Genomic DNA, 18,257 nt, shown 5'->3' on the forward strand with positions numbered 1-18,257 from the left:
AGACGGATATTAGAAAAAGCGTTCCGTGGGTGGGTGGGGAGTCACCAAAGAACTTGTCACTGGTACGAAATTTGCCATGAACATTTAGCTCCCCCCATGTCTGGATATGGAGTTTTCCTAGAAGCGGGCAGCAGCCTCCCTCCTCCGTGACCGGGATGTCGAGTCTGCCAGGTAGAGTAGCAGGGGAGAGTATAGTACAGGCACTCTGAGGCGTCGGGCCAGGTTTTGCCAGGCGCTGGTGGTGCATTTTACTGTAGTAAAGGCTAGGCGTCTCGGGATGGCCAGAGCGCTTAAGTAGGCAGAGCATGGGGTCGGAGCCATGTATCCATCTTCAATCACAAGGTGGGGCATGTAAGGAGGGGGATTCACCCAATATGTGACAAAGTGGGCCTGTGCGCAGCTGAAGTGTAATTCTAAATCTGGGATTTCAAACCCTCCAGCGCTAAAGTGAGTGAGGATGTTCCAATGAAGCCTAGGTTGTTTCCCTCCCCTGGTAAGTCGGATGAGTTGAGTTTTCAGGGCTTTAAAAAAGATGTCTGCTGGAGGTGTACGGGATATTAGTGAATAAGTAAAGCCGTTTAGGCAGGATTATCATTTATATTAGCGAAGTTCTCCCAGCGAGTGAAAGCGGCATGGCAATCCACCTTGTGATTTTATCGGTAAGGAGGTTTAGTGCGCGCCCATAGTTAGCTGTCATCAAATCATTCCGGTTACGGGTTAGGACTATGCCTAGGTAGGTAAGTGTGTCGTCGCACCATGCAAGTGGGTAGTCAGGTGTGAAGCGGGTGTGAAACGCCTTTGTGGTGTCGAGGAAGATTGCCACTGTGTTTGTGTCGGGTCAATATTGCGTAAGACAGTGAACAATGTGTGGAGGTTGTGAGAGGTGCCTCTGCTAGGGACAAACCCTGACTGGTCAGGGAGGATTAGGGCAGTCATAAGAGGACTGATGCAATATGTTATCAGTTTTGCTAAACTTTTAGCGTCAACGTTGATGAGGGAGAGGGGTCTGTAGGACTCGCAAAGCGACACAGGGTTCCCGGACTTCGGGATGCATATTATAAGCACCTCCCGCATGGTCTGGGGGAGAATACCCGAATCACGGGCCTCTTCAAATAACTGCCACAAAGCAGGGAGGTACAAAAGGGGGTGGTGATGGATGGAGCATCTGAACCAATCAAACACTCACACCCAGTCAAAAGAGCTGGGTTTAATCCATCACCGTTCTTTAGCCCAGATCTGTTGACTGGGTGTGAGTGTTTGATTGGTTCAGATGCTCCGTCAATCACCACCCCCTTTTGTACCGCTTTGTTCGCCATAAGTTGGCAGGGTATGCTCAGACGTGAGTCCCTTGCTCACTTTGCCACTGGATTCAAGCAAGCCGGGCTGAAGACGACTGAAAGGCCAGAAACCGGTCCTCGGAAGCTTGTTTCCGCTCCAGGGAAGGCATGGCTTGGCAGTTCGGGCTGGACTGTTCCTATGAGGCACAGGGTCAGACTGATTTGCATATGGCCATGTCTGAACTGGGGTGGCAGAGTGGGCTAAAGAACGGTGATGGATCAAACCCAGATCTTTTGACTGGGTGTGAGTGGTTGATTGGTTCAGATGCTCCGTCCATCACCACCCCCTTTTGTACCGCAAAGCAGGGAGGAGCAGGACCCGATATGTTTTGTAGAAATCGGCAGTGAGGCCACCGGGCCAGGGGCCCGCCCGGACTGCAGCTGCATGATAGCGGCAGTTATCTCTTCGTCCTCTTTGTGTGAAAGAAGATATTCTCTCTGCCCGTCTCCGAGCCAGCCAATCGCAGTGTCTTGGAAGAAAGATGTGAAATCTACCGGATGGGTGCTGTAGAAGCGCTTGAAAATGGTAATTATATCAGAGGTGTTCCTATGCAAGTGGCCTAAGCTATGAATGCCTTGTTTCTAAGTGTGCCTGTATAAAATCTCCCATTTTGTTGGTCAACGAAAAAAAGTAGCCATGTGCGCCACTGGACCTAAGCATGTTTCAGTTTGGCAATGGCTAAAAATATACCTCGCTATTGCAAAGAAGTTGTACCAAAATATACCTTATGATACAAATGAGAAAGCAATGATAGAGCTATAAATATCTACTACAAATGTGATCTACGTTTATATTCTGGCGAAAAAAGCAGGAACTGAGAAATGATTCCCACCAACAGAAAGCTTCAGAGTGATGGGGAGGAAAGCGATCTATCAGATATATTCTTTGCACACAATTTTGCCCAAGCAAGAAGACTGAAGGCTGGGATGAAGTAAACACACTATTCACTAGTATTTGCTTTTATAGCACAAAAAGCTACTTTAGGCGTCAAAGACTGCGCTTGATAAAGGATTTACCTGAAGCGCCCAAACCTCAAATAGTTGATGTCCCCAACAAGGACCCCCAAGCTTTAAGCGTTGTTTTTTAGAACATCGCCGGCCTTCGCCCCAAGATCGAAGATGGGAGCGCCATGAGCTTCCTGGGGAGACAACAAATTATTTGCCTCCAGGAGACATGGTCGTCGACGGAACTTCACCTCCTGGGATTTAGGACGTATTTCTCTCCAGCTTTGGTAGGAAGCATGGGCAGGCCCAAGGGAGGATTGACCATCTATATAGCGAATACCATCCAGAAACTAAAAGCAACTATTGTTGAACTGGACGTACATTTCCAGCTTCTCTCCCTCTCCTTTTCCAACAACGAGACCGTCCTGCTTATTAACTTCTATAATAACTTAGAGGAAGGAGAATTCTTGAGGGTGGTGTCTAATCTTTACGAGAAACTCTCCCATTTCAGACAGGCTAAAGGAGGTAAAGGCGCTGTGTATTTCCTATGCGGGGAGTGGGGGACTTTAATCTACATCCCTGCCCACATGATGGAAAAAAACTGTGGTGGGATGGTGAACGAGCAGGATATCCCCCTCACTCACTTCAGCCATACTAAGCTGGGCACAATAGTTATTAACTCGATTCCTAACACTAACCAGTTACAACCAACATATTTGGGGAGGGGACACCAATCAACAGTTGATTATATCCTCCTATCGGACGGTCTGTCAAATAGAGCTAAGCACTTTGAGGTTCTAGTAAATATACTAAGTGACCATTCGGCCCTTAGGATAGAACTTTATTTAATGCACCAACAATCCCTTACCCTAACGATAGCTAAAACTCTGAGCCAGAACAAATTACATATAGCTCAGTCAAACGGGCACACTCTTAAATGGGGGAAGATAAATCCCGGGCAAATTACCGAAGAGCTGATAAAATCAGCTTACCCCCATATTATAAAATGCCTGGATTTAACAGCAACAGAGGAGGACGTTCTAAGCAACTTCTCTATAATACTAGCTACCATTAAGGGGCTCCTGACAGCAAAGCCAAAAGTAGAAACATCAACTAAGAAAGGCTGGTTCAACCATAGTTGTACTGTGGCACATTCTAAGCTAAAAGTGGCTCTGAATTATGATGCTAGAGATCCACAGCTAATTGCCAAACTTAGAAAAGAGTACATGTCTGTGCGTAAGCAGAGAAAGGCTAAACTAAAGCAGGCTTTGTGGGATGAATTGCACAAAAGTGCCTTAGATAAAAACAGTGAGGCCTTCTGGAGGGTAGTCGAATCCCCCTTTCTAGCTGATGATAATCTTCCTAAGATTGAAGTGGCCATTGAAGAAGGAGTTTGGGTGTCCCACTTCTCTAAAAAAAATTCAGAAAAAATCACACACGGCAGGGTTGGATGTAACTCATCCAGTGGTCGTATATCCTATCTCTATAGAATTTGACATCTCTGAGGTGCTTCTGGCCCTAAAAGTAAGTAAAAATGGCAAAGCACCGGGGCCTGACGGGGTCCCGGTGGATATTTTTAAACATAATGTGGACCTCTGGGCCCCCATACTTACCAGAGTGTGTATGGCAGTCGCAAAAGAGGGGTTGTTGGACTCTTGGACCAAGTCCATCATGGTTCCAATATTTAAAAAGGGAGACCACCAGGAGCCCACTTGCTATCGCCCTATCTCACTGCTGGACTCGCTGGGCAAGGTAGCTGGTAGGGTTATCCTTGAGCGACTCCAGCAGTGGGCGGAGGAAGGGGATGTTTTGTCCGACTTACAATTTGGCTTCCGGGAAGCTTTTGGCACAGTAGAACAGGCCTTAAATCTATCTATGATCCTAGGTAAATACATCCACGCAAAACAGGACAAGCTCTACATGGTGTATGTGGACTTGTCCGCTGCTTTTGATTGCGTGTCTCATTCAAAGCTCTGGTCAGTCCTGTCGCAAATGGGAGTGGATCCCCCTCTTTTAGATATCTTGAGGGAGTTATACTCCAAAGCTTCCGCGAGAGTCCGCTTTGGTGTGAAGGCTGAGTTGTCTGCATCTTTTGGAGTGGAGCGTGGAGTTAGGCAAGGATGCGTCCTGGCCCCCTTTCTTTTCTCCTTTTATACAAACAGCTTGGAGGTGGAGCTGTTAAGGGGGGCTCAGGATCTCCCGCAAGTAAAACAACACCTGATTCCCGCTCTGCTCTATGCAGACGACGCCGTCATACTGGCGAGTACCCGGAGTGAACTACAGAAGGCTTTGTCCAGGTATGCGGACTATATGGGCAGTCTTGACCTCCACATAAACATTAAGAAGACCTTTGTAATGGTGGCAGGCATAGGGAGAAAACGGCCTACGGATATATTCCTTAACAACCAAAAACTTGAAGTGACGGCCCACTATCCTTACCTAGGCATCACAATAGATGAAAAACTGAACTGGATAGCAGCAGTCGAGGCTAGAAAACATCTTTTTAAGAGAGCTATAGCCGCCCTGATAACCTTCTCACAAAAATTGGGCAAAAGGTTGCCTGTGGAACTACTAAAAATCTACAATGCTAAATGTCAGACAATAGCACTGTATGGGGCTGGGGTCTGGGGGCATGTGGATGTTAGTGCTCTACAGGTGGCAGAAAACTCTTTTTTAAGATTCCCCCTCGCAGCACCTAGACCAATTTCTACATATGCATGCCACATAGAACTAGGGATACCACATATAGAGGACCTGGCAAAAATCCAACCATTGCTACTGTGACGGCGTATCTGGACTTCTGAAAAAAACATGCTAACCAAGGGAATTGTGGCAGACTCAATGGCACTAGATCATTCGGCGAAAATCAGATGGCTTCTTTATATTAGAAACTTTCTCACTGACCTAGGCCTAGAGACATACTACATAACACCAGTAAAGATCAGTGAGATATCTAAGAAGGATCTGAAACTAATGGCCCTGACCCATTTAGACGGACTAAGGCTCGCTAGCGAAATAAGGAAAGCCTCTGTCCTCCATGCAACTATGGTTCAGACTACCGTCATGATTCAGCCCTACCTAACACTTGACATTAGTATCTTTGACGATTTCTACTAACAAGATTTAGATTAAATCTCTTTCATCGGTTAGTACCCTTTCCAACGAGGAATACTTGGGAGCCAACTCTAGGACTTTGTCCTTGCGACGACAAATCAGTACAGACTACCATACACACTGTACTGTTTTGCAAGTTTTATCATGCTTATCGCAAATTTTGGCTGCTATCTCTGTTAAAGTTGTGGGGCTTTAGACAGTGCCGTCCTGCTATGTTGCGTCTCCAGCTTTTAGAGTCCGAACGTACCTGCTATCATGTTGTCAATTTCCCGAAATGTATTTTTAGGCATAGGAAAAACCTTTGAGGAATACGTCTAAAACACAGAACAACGATGTCAATGAAATGTGCAGAGACTTACTTTTAATCATTTCTTATAGGAATCCAGTTTTATTGTGTAATTAATTTTTTATTCTGTAACAATATGGATAATGTTGCTTTTATGGATTTCTACTATGAAATACCGAATAAAGAAATGTATATGTTATATGAAGCGCCCCATGTCTCAGAATTAAAATCATTGAAATCTGATTGAGGAAAGTGACAATATAGATGCAAATGGACAATGGTATACGATTTAGACATGTTATCTTCCATTTTAACATAAGAAATAATTAGAATTTATTTGAGCCAGCCTGTCTGTTATTTAATTGACAAAAGTACCCTACTCTTTGCATTCCAGTTTTCTTGACATTGTTGTGGTTTCACACCCTGGTGAGTTCACTGTACCAAAGTACACCACCTAAGGCCTTTGAACTTTGTTGCTATCAGTTTTCGGCCAGAAAAGAATAATTTTAATGTATGTTCACACAAAGTTCATCGTGCTTAATGCTTTTTTAACCAAAGCACAGGCTGGCCTTCTGTTTTCTTGTCTGGGATATGATCTACATATTGGTTGAGTGTATTTTTTATTTAGGTGTGTCCCTGGGATAAAAAAGAAGAAGCTAACAGCAAAAAACTAGAATTTGCAGTAGCAAACAGTGATCATCTGGCTCTCTTACAGGCATATAAGGTGAGAGGATCTATTTGTGTCATGCATTAAGATGCATTTGTCGCTGTTCAAACATGTCAACACTTAAGCAATTTCACATTGCATGCGACTGTGTTATCCATGCTTTCTCAATTGTGTGCACACAGGGTTGGATTTCAGCGAGCAAAGAAAGTCAGCGTGCTGGTTTTTCCTATTGCAGACAAAACTTTTTGTCTGGAAGAGTCCTACAGGTAAGGCTTTAGCAAATGAGTTGGAATGGAAGGTGTTTAATTAAAAGGGAGACATGGAGTTGCTTTGTCCATAGGATACTCCGTAATATGACCGTTCAACATCAGAGGATTTCCACATTATCCGTAGTAAGCTCAAGTCTTTAGGGACAAGTATATTTTCTGTGGGTGCTATGTAATTGGTATTGCATGTTCTATTGTTCTGTTTCATTGATTTACCATGCATGGAAATGTGTTATATTGCCGTAGTTGCAGAATTATGAAGTGACAACCTTCGCAGGTTTCCCATGTACAGCACATACCAAGTGCTGTTTAATTCCATCCCGACTCACCTGAAAAGCTGTAACCTACACTGCAAAGTATACGCAGCCAGACATTGTGAGGTCTGTTTCTACATTTTCTGTGCTTGGCTTTGGTGTGTTTCAAGGGGGAGCACTTGCTAGTACTGCTTGCGTAAAAGCACAGTTCTGCTTTGTTTGTGTCACTATTGAATAGCACATAGCTCCGTAAGCTGTATTGCACTGTAAATAATGAATTACTATTAGTTTAAATAAAGCATATTTGTCTTTGCTTTTCACATGCTTGACGCCCGACTAGCAATGGAGTCAAAAGTCCCTGCTACAATGGCCAGGAGGCATCCTGGCCCTTTTTTCATTTTGCCCGGCATGGTGTGTTTTCCTGTATTGGGAACTCGTGTCATGAATCCACTGAAAGGTGCTCTACTTGATTTTGAATGTTGTTCACCAACAGAGAGCTAGACTCTCTGACTAATAAGCATACACCAAAGAGAGTACTCCTCCTTTCTTTGGTGACTACTGGCCCCAATACCAGGGCATACCACAGCTAGCGGATGGAGCAACAGATTAATAGTTGTGGTGTGCAGGGCTTTTTACCTGCCCTGCAATGGGGACAGCTCTTGATGCATAAATCTGGTAATTAGTCATGACCAAGCATCCTGGCTAGCTCTGATTGTATCTGGGCTATGAGAGTAGTGCTTGGGTGCATGAGAGCTGGGGTAACCATATCTTTGTTCCTCTACCATCCATCCCCTGGCATGTATCTTAGGATGTAGGATTCTCAATAGCGTTTAGTGGTAGTGAGAGCTGCTGACTGCCCTTTTGACGCTCTTCCCCCTCCACTCCTATTTCTTTTCTTCCTTGCCGGGTGAAGCTATTGTAAAGCCAAGGGTATGTTTCTGGTTTGAAATGACATCACCGTGATCAATCAGTCAATCAATCAATGATTGACTGTCATATTGAAGGCTGCATCTCCTTCCGCGCCCTCCCTCTCCATCAACCCAATTGAGTATCATGCCAAATGTTTTATTTATGTGAGCTCAGGCACTACTTGCAGGACCTTACAAGCCTTCTCCAACCCTCTAAGGATTTATCACACATAACTGGATGAAATTTACTTTGCACCTTCTTTCCTATCCTCCCTCAGCTTGTCAAAGATGCACATATTTCAATTCTAAGTGATGCAAGTATGATTACCTACCTGTTCATTTCCATTGGCATTCTTTATACTACTCAACGCAGGGCAGTTTATTGTTCTTTCTTATATTATCTTCTGTCGGATTGCATTTACATAGGTACTTATGTAACTAGGTCTGCTATAAAGGAATATCTGTATTTTGGCCGGGGTCTTGTTTTGTTCCCTTTCTTAGCACAGAAGGAGAGGCTCTTTCTAAACCCAAAGTTAAAGGATGAACAAAAAATCGTATTCCGTTGTTTCCATATTTCTGCAGGAAATTTCCAGTCTTAAAAGACAATTCACTGAGTTGCTGTCTGATATCGGGTTCGTAAAGGAGGGGTTAAGAGCCAGGGACATTGAGAAGAGATGGGGGCAGAGAGGAGATGGTGTGATGGATGCCACTGGAGAGGAGGTACAGGTTTTTTTGTCAAGTCGTCATTTATTGCCTTGCTGTCTTTTCTGCTGTGATGTTCACTTTCTAATTGAATTGTATTTTTGATAAACAAAGGCATCATTTCATGCACTCCTTTGGATGTTTATAAACTCCTATCCTGTCTGTTGAAAGATGAGTTTGAGATGGCAGTCACTTCCAACTAGAAGTTATTTTATAACATCTCTTAAAATGTACTCCCATTTAGTTAAAACATTTTAAAAGAGACCAGAACAATTATTTCACAACACCACACAAAAAAGGTAAACTCTTTACGTAAACAAATTCAAAACTCCCCAGGGATCGCAACAACGAAATGACATTAATGGGAATTCTGAGGTTTTAGGTCTCGCCTGTCGATGCGCATGCGCATCGAGCAAGCGAGAGTATTGGGACTTATCCACTCTTTATCCACACTGCAAGGAATCGTGGCGATTCCTTGCAGTGCCCGTGACTTTTAAGCTCAATGCGCATGCGCATTGAGCTTAAAAGCGCGTGCACGTCCGTCTTTGTTTACCCGCTCCGCCCCTTCCCGCCGTCTCGCATTTCCCCTGCCGCATCAAAGGCTTTCACGGCCGGCCGGCCATGCTTTCAGTTTCACGACCGGCCGGCCGTGTCAATTACATTCCAAAGCCCGCTCTCCCTGCTCCGCCCCCTGCTCCGGCCGAGACGCATTTCTCCTCCCCCCCTCCCCTCTCTTCCCTCCGTCTTGTTTCCTTTAGCTGCCCTGGATGATCTATTCTTACTCAAACTTGCACCGCTTTTACTAAATCTTACCCTTTTAACCTTCGCGATGTTTCCCCCTTTTTACCTCCAGTGCTTGATATATCGTTCTCCCCTTTTTAACTCGGTTTTGCGAGGTCTGGTGCTGGATCTGTCCTCGTTAGCCCGGTGCTGTAATTGCCACGCTCCCCCTTAGCCCGGTGCTGGATCGCCCTTCTCTTATCCCACACATGAGTTGCCCGACCGTGCTAATCCTGACTGCATGAATAAAATCCAGCACAGGCAAACGCACCCGTTCTCCTACTGTAACTTCAATATACTCGCAGGCTCGCCACCTCACCCAAACGTGCTCCCCCAAACAACGCGGCCTGCCACGCAAGGACATCAAACCTGGTTGCTGGTGGTCCCTACAGCTGCTTGAACCAGGTCCCGAGCTACAAGGAAACTCCAGCATTCAGCACCTCCTCGCCTCACCGCCTCGGTCTGCCTCTCACCTTCGTCGGCATCAGGCCTCCGCCCGCATCCCATAACTGCCATCTTGGGAGCGTAGTGCACCACAGGAAGGTTAAGGCGATCTCGCCCTCCAGACTTCTCCCCCAGGACTGCCGCCTCCGCAGTTTTCCGCTGTGAGTCTGCACGCCGAATCGCCTCCCAGCCGCTCACAGAGTGCACATCTCCCGTTGCCGCAGCCGGTGGAAGTCTCCCCCTCAGTGCGCTGCCGTCATTTTAGATGCGCAGCGCCCAGCGCTCAATCGGGTGATTTTGCTGCACTTACACCCTTGTAACAGCACCAATGCGCCCCAGCAGCAGTCCAGCTCATGCACCAGGATTTCCGCAACCAGTTTTGCAGTAAGGGGCCACCTTAGAATCGCCAACCCCTCACCCTCAACACCTCACCCTCACTCACTCACCCTCAACCCCTCACCCTCAAACCCTCACCCACCCTCAACCCCTCACCCTCACTCACTCACCCTCAACCCCTCACTCTCACTCACTCACCCTCACTCACCCTCAACCCCTCCCCCTCAACCCCTCACCCTCACCCTCACTCACCCTCAACCCCTCACTCACCCTCAACCCCTCACCCTCAACCCCTCACTCACCCTCACTCTCACTCATCCTCACTCACCCTCAACCCCTCACCCTCACTCACCCTCACCCTCACTCACCCTCAACCCCTCACCCTCACTCACTCACCCTCAACCCCTCACCCTCAACCCCTCACTCACCCTCACTCTCACTCAGCCTCAACTACTCCCCCTCACCCTCACTCACCCAAAACCCCTCACTCACCCTCACCCTCACTCACCCTCAACACCTCACTCACCCTCACTCACCCTCAACACCTCACCCTCAACCCCTCACCCTCACTCACCCTCACTCACCCTCACTCACCCTCACCCCCTCACCCTCACTCACCCTCACTCACACTCACCCTCACCCTCACTCACCCTCACTCACACTCACCCTCACCCTCACACAGTGCAATAGTTCTCCGACCATTTCAGTTAGAGCTTTTAGAAATGTTTATGGCTTTTTTTATTTGTAATACTTTAGCATTGGCTACAGGAAACAAAAATGCTAAACATTTACAAAAAAAACCCATAAACAATTCTAAAAGCACTAACTCTAATGGTGCGAGACCTATTGCATTTCCAATGCTTGTTTAACTTTCACTTCCTTTCTTCACAGCTGGTTGGAAATGTCTGGTGCAATTTTTTGAATGAGAATGCTTTCTTGTCAAAGAGAAAGCTTGTGCACCAAATGAGCCTACCCCATTTAGTGAGACAGTGGGTGGGGGGCTGGTGGGGAGTCCAGTGGGGCAATTGGATTCTATTTCCAAACAGATAAGCTACAGTGCAGTGTGACAGTGTGTTATTGTGGATATAGAGAACACTGTTCATCAAAAGTAGGTCTAAAATACCAAAAATAAAAACAGAGCTACTAGGTCCGTTTTGAGTTCCCTGTTTACAGTGCTCTGTCTGAAAACAAATCAAGAGACTAATGCTGTCCTGAAATGAATTGTCACTGTGCTCCAAGCCTTCCAAATCCAGGCAGGCAGAACTGGTTCATGTAAGCATGGGAAATGAGTACAATGCTCTCAGGCTGACTGCTGGTTGCTGTGTTGTGCCATTTTGATATTGGTGGCTAGGAGGAAGCTGGGGGATGCCACTGCTGGTAAAATGATTCATCTCTCTTTCCCTCGCTTTCACTCTCTCATTCCCTGTCTCTCTCATTCCCTGCCTTTATTATTGTGTTTCTCTCTCCTTCTCTTTCCCCCTCCTCCTTGAAGAGCCCACATTCCTCAGTTCAAAGCAAAGAAAATGTGTCTAAACGTAAGGAGGTCCTAAGTATTTGCCACTTTGGTTATGGAAAAAGGTTTTCATAACTGTTTTTTGGAGATGCCATAGTTCTCATTCCTTATCATTTTCCCTCTTCAGAACACACAAAATAAACCCCAACGGCTTGGATAGGTTTGATTATGTCCTCTGAATCATTTAGTTCGTCACAATTTTCAAAGTGTTCAAGTTAGTTTAGCTTTCTTTAGACTCAAAGCCTTTAAATTCACTTTGCAAACAGGTTGCGCCAAGTTATAGTAATTTTGGAAATTGGCTTATAATGACAATAAAATAATGGCCATCACAAATCCAGTGCCAGGAGAAAGAATTGACACAAAGATGGGGCATGATTGTAACGTAAATAACATAGTAACACCTATTTGTATTAAATACTGCTATGAAAAGAACTTTGTGCCTAGTAGAAATAATGCTCCACTTTAATCTTCTGAAGTGGAATGATATACCTCACCACTGTACCACAGAGCAGCAGTTTTTGGAAAATTTTAATGTAAACAAGTATGCAAAATATCTTTACAGAGGCATGTTCTAACCAACCAGATATTCATTTCTTCTCTTTGTCATTTTCGCAAACAAGGGTTGAAAGATTCCTCTGTGTTGGTAGAACACCATGTTTCCGCTCTATTACATTTACAAATCACTGCTATCTGAAAGAGACAATTAGTTATGGATTCCTCACCTTACAATTACCCCCAGACGTCAGACTGGATCCGGAGAATTTTTCTTCATCAGTACTCCTGCACGTCGGTATGTGGCATCGGTCGACTCCGCGTTCTTCGTTGACATCTGGATCTCTGGAATGATGTTGCGGTATCTACTCTTTCTTTCTTTTTCTGTGCCAGCCAGCACAGATGCAGAGCTAGAGGGGTACCTCAAGTCACTTTTTGACTCTCTTTTTGTAACTTTTTGTCGACATCTTTTCGAGTCGTTCGTGGTGCACGTAGGATGTCTCGTCCTTGAACCGGCTTCAAGGCTTGCAACTCCTGTCGCAAATTGATGTCGGTTACGGGCCTGCACCTCGTGTTCCTTTGGTGTTTGGAGCGCGACCACGACCCAAAGTCATGCTCCGACTGCCAGGCCATGAACCCGAAGTCGTTGCGGGAGCTGTCCCGAAAGCTTCTTGAGACCCGGCAGTCCGCTCCGCGCCTTTTGAGGACCCGGTCGAGAGGGAGGTCGCGGGACCGGTCGTGGAGCAATCACCACCACTCCTTGTCGAAGACTTCGTCTTCAGGTAAGTCGAAGCACAAGAAGAAGGCGATAAAGCACCGTAGCTCTTCACGTCCTCCCTGTCGGTCGGCCGGCACGACGCAGGATGCAGAAGGTAGTCTGTTGGGTCGACTCCAGCCTTCTCCCCCTCCCCCCCCCCCTTCCCGGGAGCCGGAGCCACCCCTGCACCAACTTTGTAGCTTTTGCGAAGCCCTCCACTGCATCTTTGGGCAGCCCGACTCCGCCGGTGCGCCTTTGGGCCCCGTGGACTTGGCTGGGGGCTCTATGCCTTCGATTACGGCGGCTTTGGCCCCGGCACCGCAGGGCCCCCAGGGATCCTGGCCTGGATCCGGATTGGCGCTGGTCGACCTTGTGACACCTCCTTTAGCACTGAATCCAGTGGTTACACCCCTGCCCCCTCCGATGCCTGTTGTGCCCCCAGCTGTCGTCACCCCAGCCTCCCCCTCGATGTGGACACGGAGCCGAACCGGCGGCACCAGCATGTACTTTTGTACCCCTGGTGTTTCCTATCACCCTGAGGGGCTACCAAAGGAGGGTGAGGAGGACTGGGAGGGGTCTGTGGACCCTCTGGCGGACCAGTTAGAGGTACCGGACTGGAGAGAGGAGTTGGGTGAGGCCTGTGGTCTGGACACCTCCCCAGACCGTGGCATGCTATCTCCCCCTACCGTGGCTATGGAGGAGGGTGCATCTTATGCAGTGGTGTTGCGTAGGGAGTCTGAGGCCTTAAACCTTGAGCTTCCTGCGGTGGTGGTCAGGGCTAACCTTCTGGCCGGCAGCAGCCTCTTCGGAGACCTTGCTGCCGTTCAATGAGGCCCTTACAGACATCCTTTTGGGCACTTGGTCCAAGCCCAATACAGGGGCTACTGTGGATAGGATGATTTCACGACACACCGCCCGTCCCCGGGCGACCCCATTTTCCTCTACCAACACCCCACCCCTGAGAGCTTGGTGGTCCAAGCCCGATTTCCAAGAGCGCATTCCCTACCGCACCACCTGATAGGGAATTCAAGAAGCTGGACCATCTTGGGAAGAAAATGTTTTCTTCTTCAGCTTAGGACTGCGGTCGATAAACACCGCATGTCTCTTGGGCCGTTACTCCCACTCTGTGTTGGACACGGTTGTGCAGGTGCCACTACAGTGCCCGGAGGAGGCCCGGGCCGTGATCTCTTGTGCAGTGGCGGAAGGGAGAGACGCAGTTAAGTTCAACATCCGATGTGGGCTGGACACAGCTGACTCGCTAGGCATGACGATTTCAACTTCAGTAGCCCTTGAACGCTACGCCTGGCTGAGGTCCAATGGCTTTTTGGGGGATGTCCAAGCTACACTTTTGGACATGCCCTTTAATGACCGTCGCCTGATCTGCGACACAGCAGACAACGTGCTCAAGCGCTTTAAGGACTCCAGGGCTACTGCCAGATCCTTGGGCCTCGCTTCTGCCTCTCACCCCGCGCAGTCTGCTTTTCGCCCTTTCGTGACTACGGAAGGGGTTCCCCACCACGTTCCACCCAGAGCCACAGGCCTGCGCAAGCAGTCCAGCCTCCGCACGGCTGGGGACGTGGGACCCACCATCTTGGGTCTGGGGCCAGTGGGCGGGCCAGTCCGACCTTTCAGGCCCACCAATCGCCAGTGGGCGGCAGGTTTTGCCATCACCTCCACCAGTGGCTCAACATCACGTCGGACAGGGGGGTTTTAAAGATAGTCCGAAGGTGCCACTCCTTCCCCTTAGAGACTACCCCTCCACCCATGCCACCTCAACTCCATCGCATGTCAGAGGATCACCTGGCCCTTCTCCAACAGGAAGTTACAGCTCTCTTTGCCAAGGGAGCCATCATGCAAGTTCCTGCCCCAGAAGTAGGTTGTGGTTGTTATTCCCACTACTTTCTGGCGCCCAAGTAAGTCAAGGTCCTGCGTCCTATCTTGAATCTCAGGAACGTCAACTACTTCCTCCGGAAGGAGGAGTTCAAAATGTTGACACTAGCTCAGGTCCTGTCTGCCCTCGACCCTGGAGACTGGATGGTAGCGTTAGACTTGCAGGACGCTTATTTTCACATCCCCGTCCTGCCGGCCCATCGGTGTTACCTACGGTTCACGGTAGGCTACTGGTACTTTCAGTTTACCATGCACCACTTTGGCCTTACCAGCGCCCCTCAGGTGTTCACGAGGGTGATGGCAGTGGTCGCAGCTCATCTGCGCAGATCAGTGGTTCTATTCTTCCCCCTATCTCGATGACTGGCTGTTGAAGGCGGGCTTGCCCCAGGCTGTCATCTCCTACCTCCAGACTACGGCCGACCTCCTGCATTCACTGAGGTTCACCATAAATATGCCAAAGTCACACCTGATTCACTCTCAGAAGCTCCTTTTCATCTGAGCGGTTCTGGACACATGGCAGTTTTGGGCTTATCCTCCCGAGCAGCGATGATTCCGATCTATTTGCCTCTATCCCAGGTTTGGTCAGAATGGCCCTGAGGCTACTGGGCCTCATGGCCGCCTGCATCCTGCTGGTGGACCATATCAGGTGACATATCTGGGCTCTGCAGTGGGACCTGAAGTTCCAATGGGCACAGCATATGGGGAATCTTTCCGATTGCATCCAGATCTCGGAGGGCACTGGACATCAATTGCAGTGGTGGCTAACTAACCAGGATTGGGTCAACAGCAGGTCCCTCTCCCTTCCCCAGCTAGAGTTCACAGTGGTGACAGATGCATCACTTCTGGGTTAAGGAGGTCACATGGGAGAGGCGGAGATCAGAGGCCTCTGGTCTCCAGCGGAGTCCGGGCTCCACAGCAACCTTCTGGAGCTTCAGGCGATCCATCTTGCACTGAAGGCCTTCCTTCCTTCTGTCAAAGGGAGAGTAGTGCAGGTGTTCACGGACGACATCACTGCCATGTGGTACTGCAACAAACAGGGCGAGGTGGGGTCGTGGACCCTATGTCAGGAGGCACTTCGTCTCTGAAAGTGGCTTGAATATCAGGTGGTTGTCCCTGGGTGTTCAACACCTGGCAGGTTCTCTGAACGCCAGGGCGCACAAACTCAGCCGCCGGTGCATGATGGATCACGAATGGCATCTTCACTCTGAGGTGGTGCAAGGTCTCTTGCAGCGGTGGGGAGAGCCTTGGTCAGATCTATTCGCCACCGAAGAGAACGCGCAATGTCAGCAGTTCTGCGTGTTGGAATTTCCAAGGCGGCATTCACTTGGCGGCGCTTTTTGTCATGAGTGGAGTTGCGGTCTTCTATACGCCTTTAGGCCTATACCACTTCTACCCAGAGTGCTGAAGAAGATCAAGCACGACCAGGGCCAAGTCATTCTTGTGGCCCCGGACTGGGCTCGAAGAGTATGGTATCCGGATCTCTTACACATGGCCATCGGTCCTCCGATCAGACTGCCCCTTCGGGAGGATCTTCTGTCGCAGCAGCAGGGGACGGTCCTCCGCCCGAACCTGTCCAGTCTCCACTTCCTTGAGTGAAGATTGAGCGGCGACAGTTGACAGCTTTCAACCTTCCTCCCGAAGTCTGTAACGTTATCTTGGCAGCCAGGCGTCCCTCCACCAAAACGGTATACGCATGTAGATGGAACAAGTTTGTGGCATGGTGTGCAGCAAAGGCTGTGGATCTCCTTCATGCCCCCCTTTCTGAGTTTCTCCTCTTCCTCCTTTCAATGGCCCTGCACGGCTCTGGGCACTCTAAAAAGCTATCTTTCAGCCTTCTCTTTTCAAGTCCCCTATTGTAAATCGCTTCCTTAAGGACATTACTCACTTGTTTCCTCCAATTCCTTTCGTAATGCCCCAGTGGGGCTTGTACCTGGTTCTGACGTATCTTATGTGCTCCTTTCGAGCCGCTACATAACTGTCCTCTCAGACTTCGGACACTTAAAATTGCCTTTTTGGTTGCCATCACCTCTGGTCGCAGGGTGAGTGAGCTTCAGGCTCTTTCTTCCAAACCTCCTTTTCTGGCTGTTAATCTGGACAAAGTTGTCCTTCGCAATTGGCCTTCTTTCCTTCTCAAAGTGGTTACCTCTTTCCACATAGGACAGAAAATCACTTTGCCTACCTTCTTCCCGCATCCTTCTAAAGAGGAAGAGAGTCTCCATCGTCTGGATCCAAGACGTGCGCTTTCATTCTATCTGGATCGCACAAAACAATTCCAGGTGGATGACCAGCTCTTTGTTGGCTATGTGGGTGCCAAGAATGATCGGACCGTGCTAAAACAAACCATCTCCCGATGGGTATTTCTTTGCGCCAAAATCTGCTATTCCTTAGCGAAAAAGGAACCTCCAGTGGGGTTGCGTGCCCATTCCACCAGGGCGACTATAGCCACTACTGCTTTGGGACGTGGGGTTCCTCTTCGTGGCATCTGCCAGGCAGCTCCATAGGCTCCCTTGCACATGTTTACTAAACATTACTGCCTGGACAGCCAAGTCCGGAGAGACTGCTTCTTTGGCTGTTCAGTTCTCCTGGGGGTAATTCTAAGTAATGCCAATCCAACTTTTTTACCAGCTGCATGTAGCCCCCTGGTTCAGGATCCCAACCTGGTTGCCGGGTCCCCACAAGGAGTAAGTGCACCATGGTCATCCCCTGAGAGGGAGGGAGTATCCAGCCCTGAACCCCGCAGGGTCCCTGCTGTGGCGGATCCAGACCTAAGGATTCTCAGCTGGAACGTTGCGGGTATCTCAAGGAAGCTGGCTCTACTCGATTGGAACACCCTTGTGGAAGGATACTCTATTTGTATCTTCCAAGAAACTTGTGTAGGGAGCCTTGTTACAAGGTAGGCTATTCATCCTTTTTTGTACCAGCGGTGTCCCCCCCTTCGGGGAAGGGCCGCCCCTCGGGTGGCCTTCTCATATGGGTTGCCATCTCGCTTGGCTGCCAATTTGCCCAGCATGAGACAAATTCACCGGATCTACTTAGCATATCTATTAAGGGACCGCGGAGAGGGCTGATCCTGGACATTATTAATATCTATGCCAGGGGCACGAAGGGGGGTTCGCAATCACCCACAGTAGTAGGGTTGGAATCCTTGCTTAGGCGGTGTCCTATTAGATCTCATGTCCTGGTCGCAGGGGACCTAAACTGCACATTTGAGCCCCTCGGGATAGAGGACATTTTGGGAACTGCTGATGAAGATACTAGGAGAGGGATACCAGTCCTAACTATACCTCCCCCATCAGGAGGTGGTCTCAAGTGGTGGTCCAAATTAATTCCCTAAACTTGGAATTTGGCCTTAGGGCTGTTAATGGAAGGTCGACGTCAGATTCTTCTGAAGCCCATACCTATAATAGGGCTAACCATACGTCAAGGATAGACTACATCCTCCTTGACGTAAAACTTTGGAGCTTCATGCGGGATATGGAGGTTCTCCCAGCAGTTGAGAGTGATCACAATCTCCTCTCTCTTGACCTCCTTCCCCTGTGGGTCGGGAACCAAGGGATGCATATGCC

General features: G+C 48.5%; 1 protein-coding gene across 2 annotated transcripts in view; it reads left to right on the top strand.

Moving 5' to 3' along the window:
- Nucleotides 1-18,257, top strand: part of DHX57 (DExH-box helicase 57) — a 539,830-nt gene that overhangs the window by 447,781 nt on the left and 73,792 nt on the right. For both annotated transcript variants that reach the window (XM_078649008.1, XM_078649007.1), the window contains 3 exons: nucleotides 6,311-6,406; nucleotides 6,532-6,615; nucleotides 8,360-8,497. In XM_078649008.1, the coding sequence (XP_078505134.1) occupies nucleotides 6,311-6,406; nucleotides 6,532-6,615; nucleotides 8,360-8,497 (318 nt within the window). The remainder of the gene's footprint in view (nucleotides 1-6,310; nucleotides 6,407-6,531; nucleotides 6,616-8,359; nucleotides 8,498-18,257) is intronic.

The sequence above is a fragment of the Lissotriton helveticus genome, chromosome 6 (genome assembly GCF_964261635.1).
Source record: "Lissotriton helveticus chromosome 6, aLisHel1.1, whole genome shotgun sequence".
Taxonomy (NCBI): domain Eukaryota; kingdom Metazoa; phylum Chordata; class Amphibia; order Caudata; family Salamandridae; genus Lissotriton; species Lissotriton helveticus.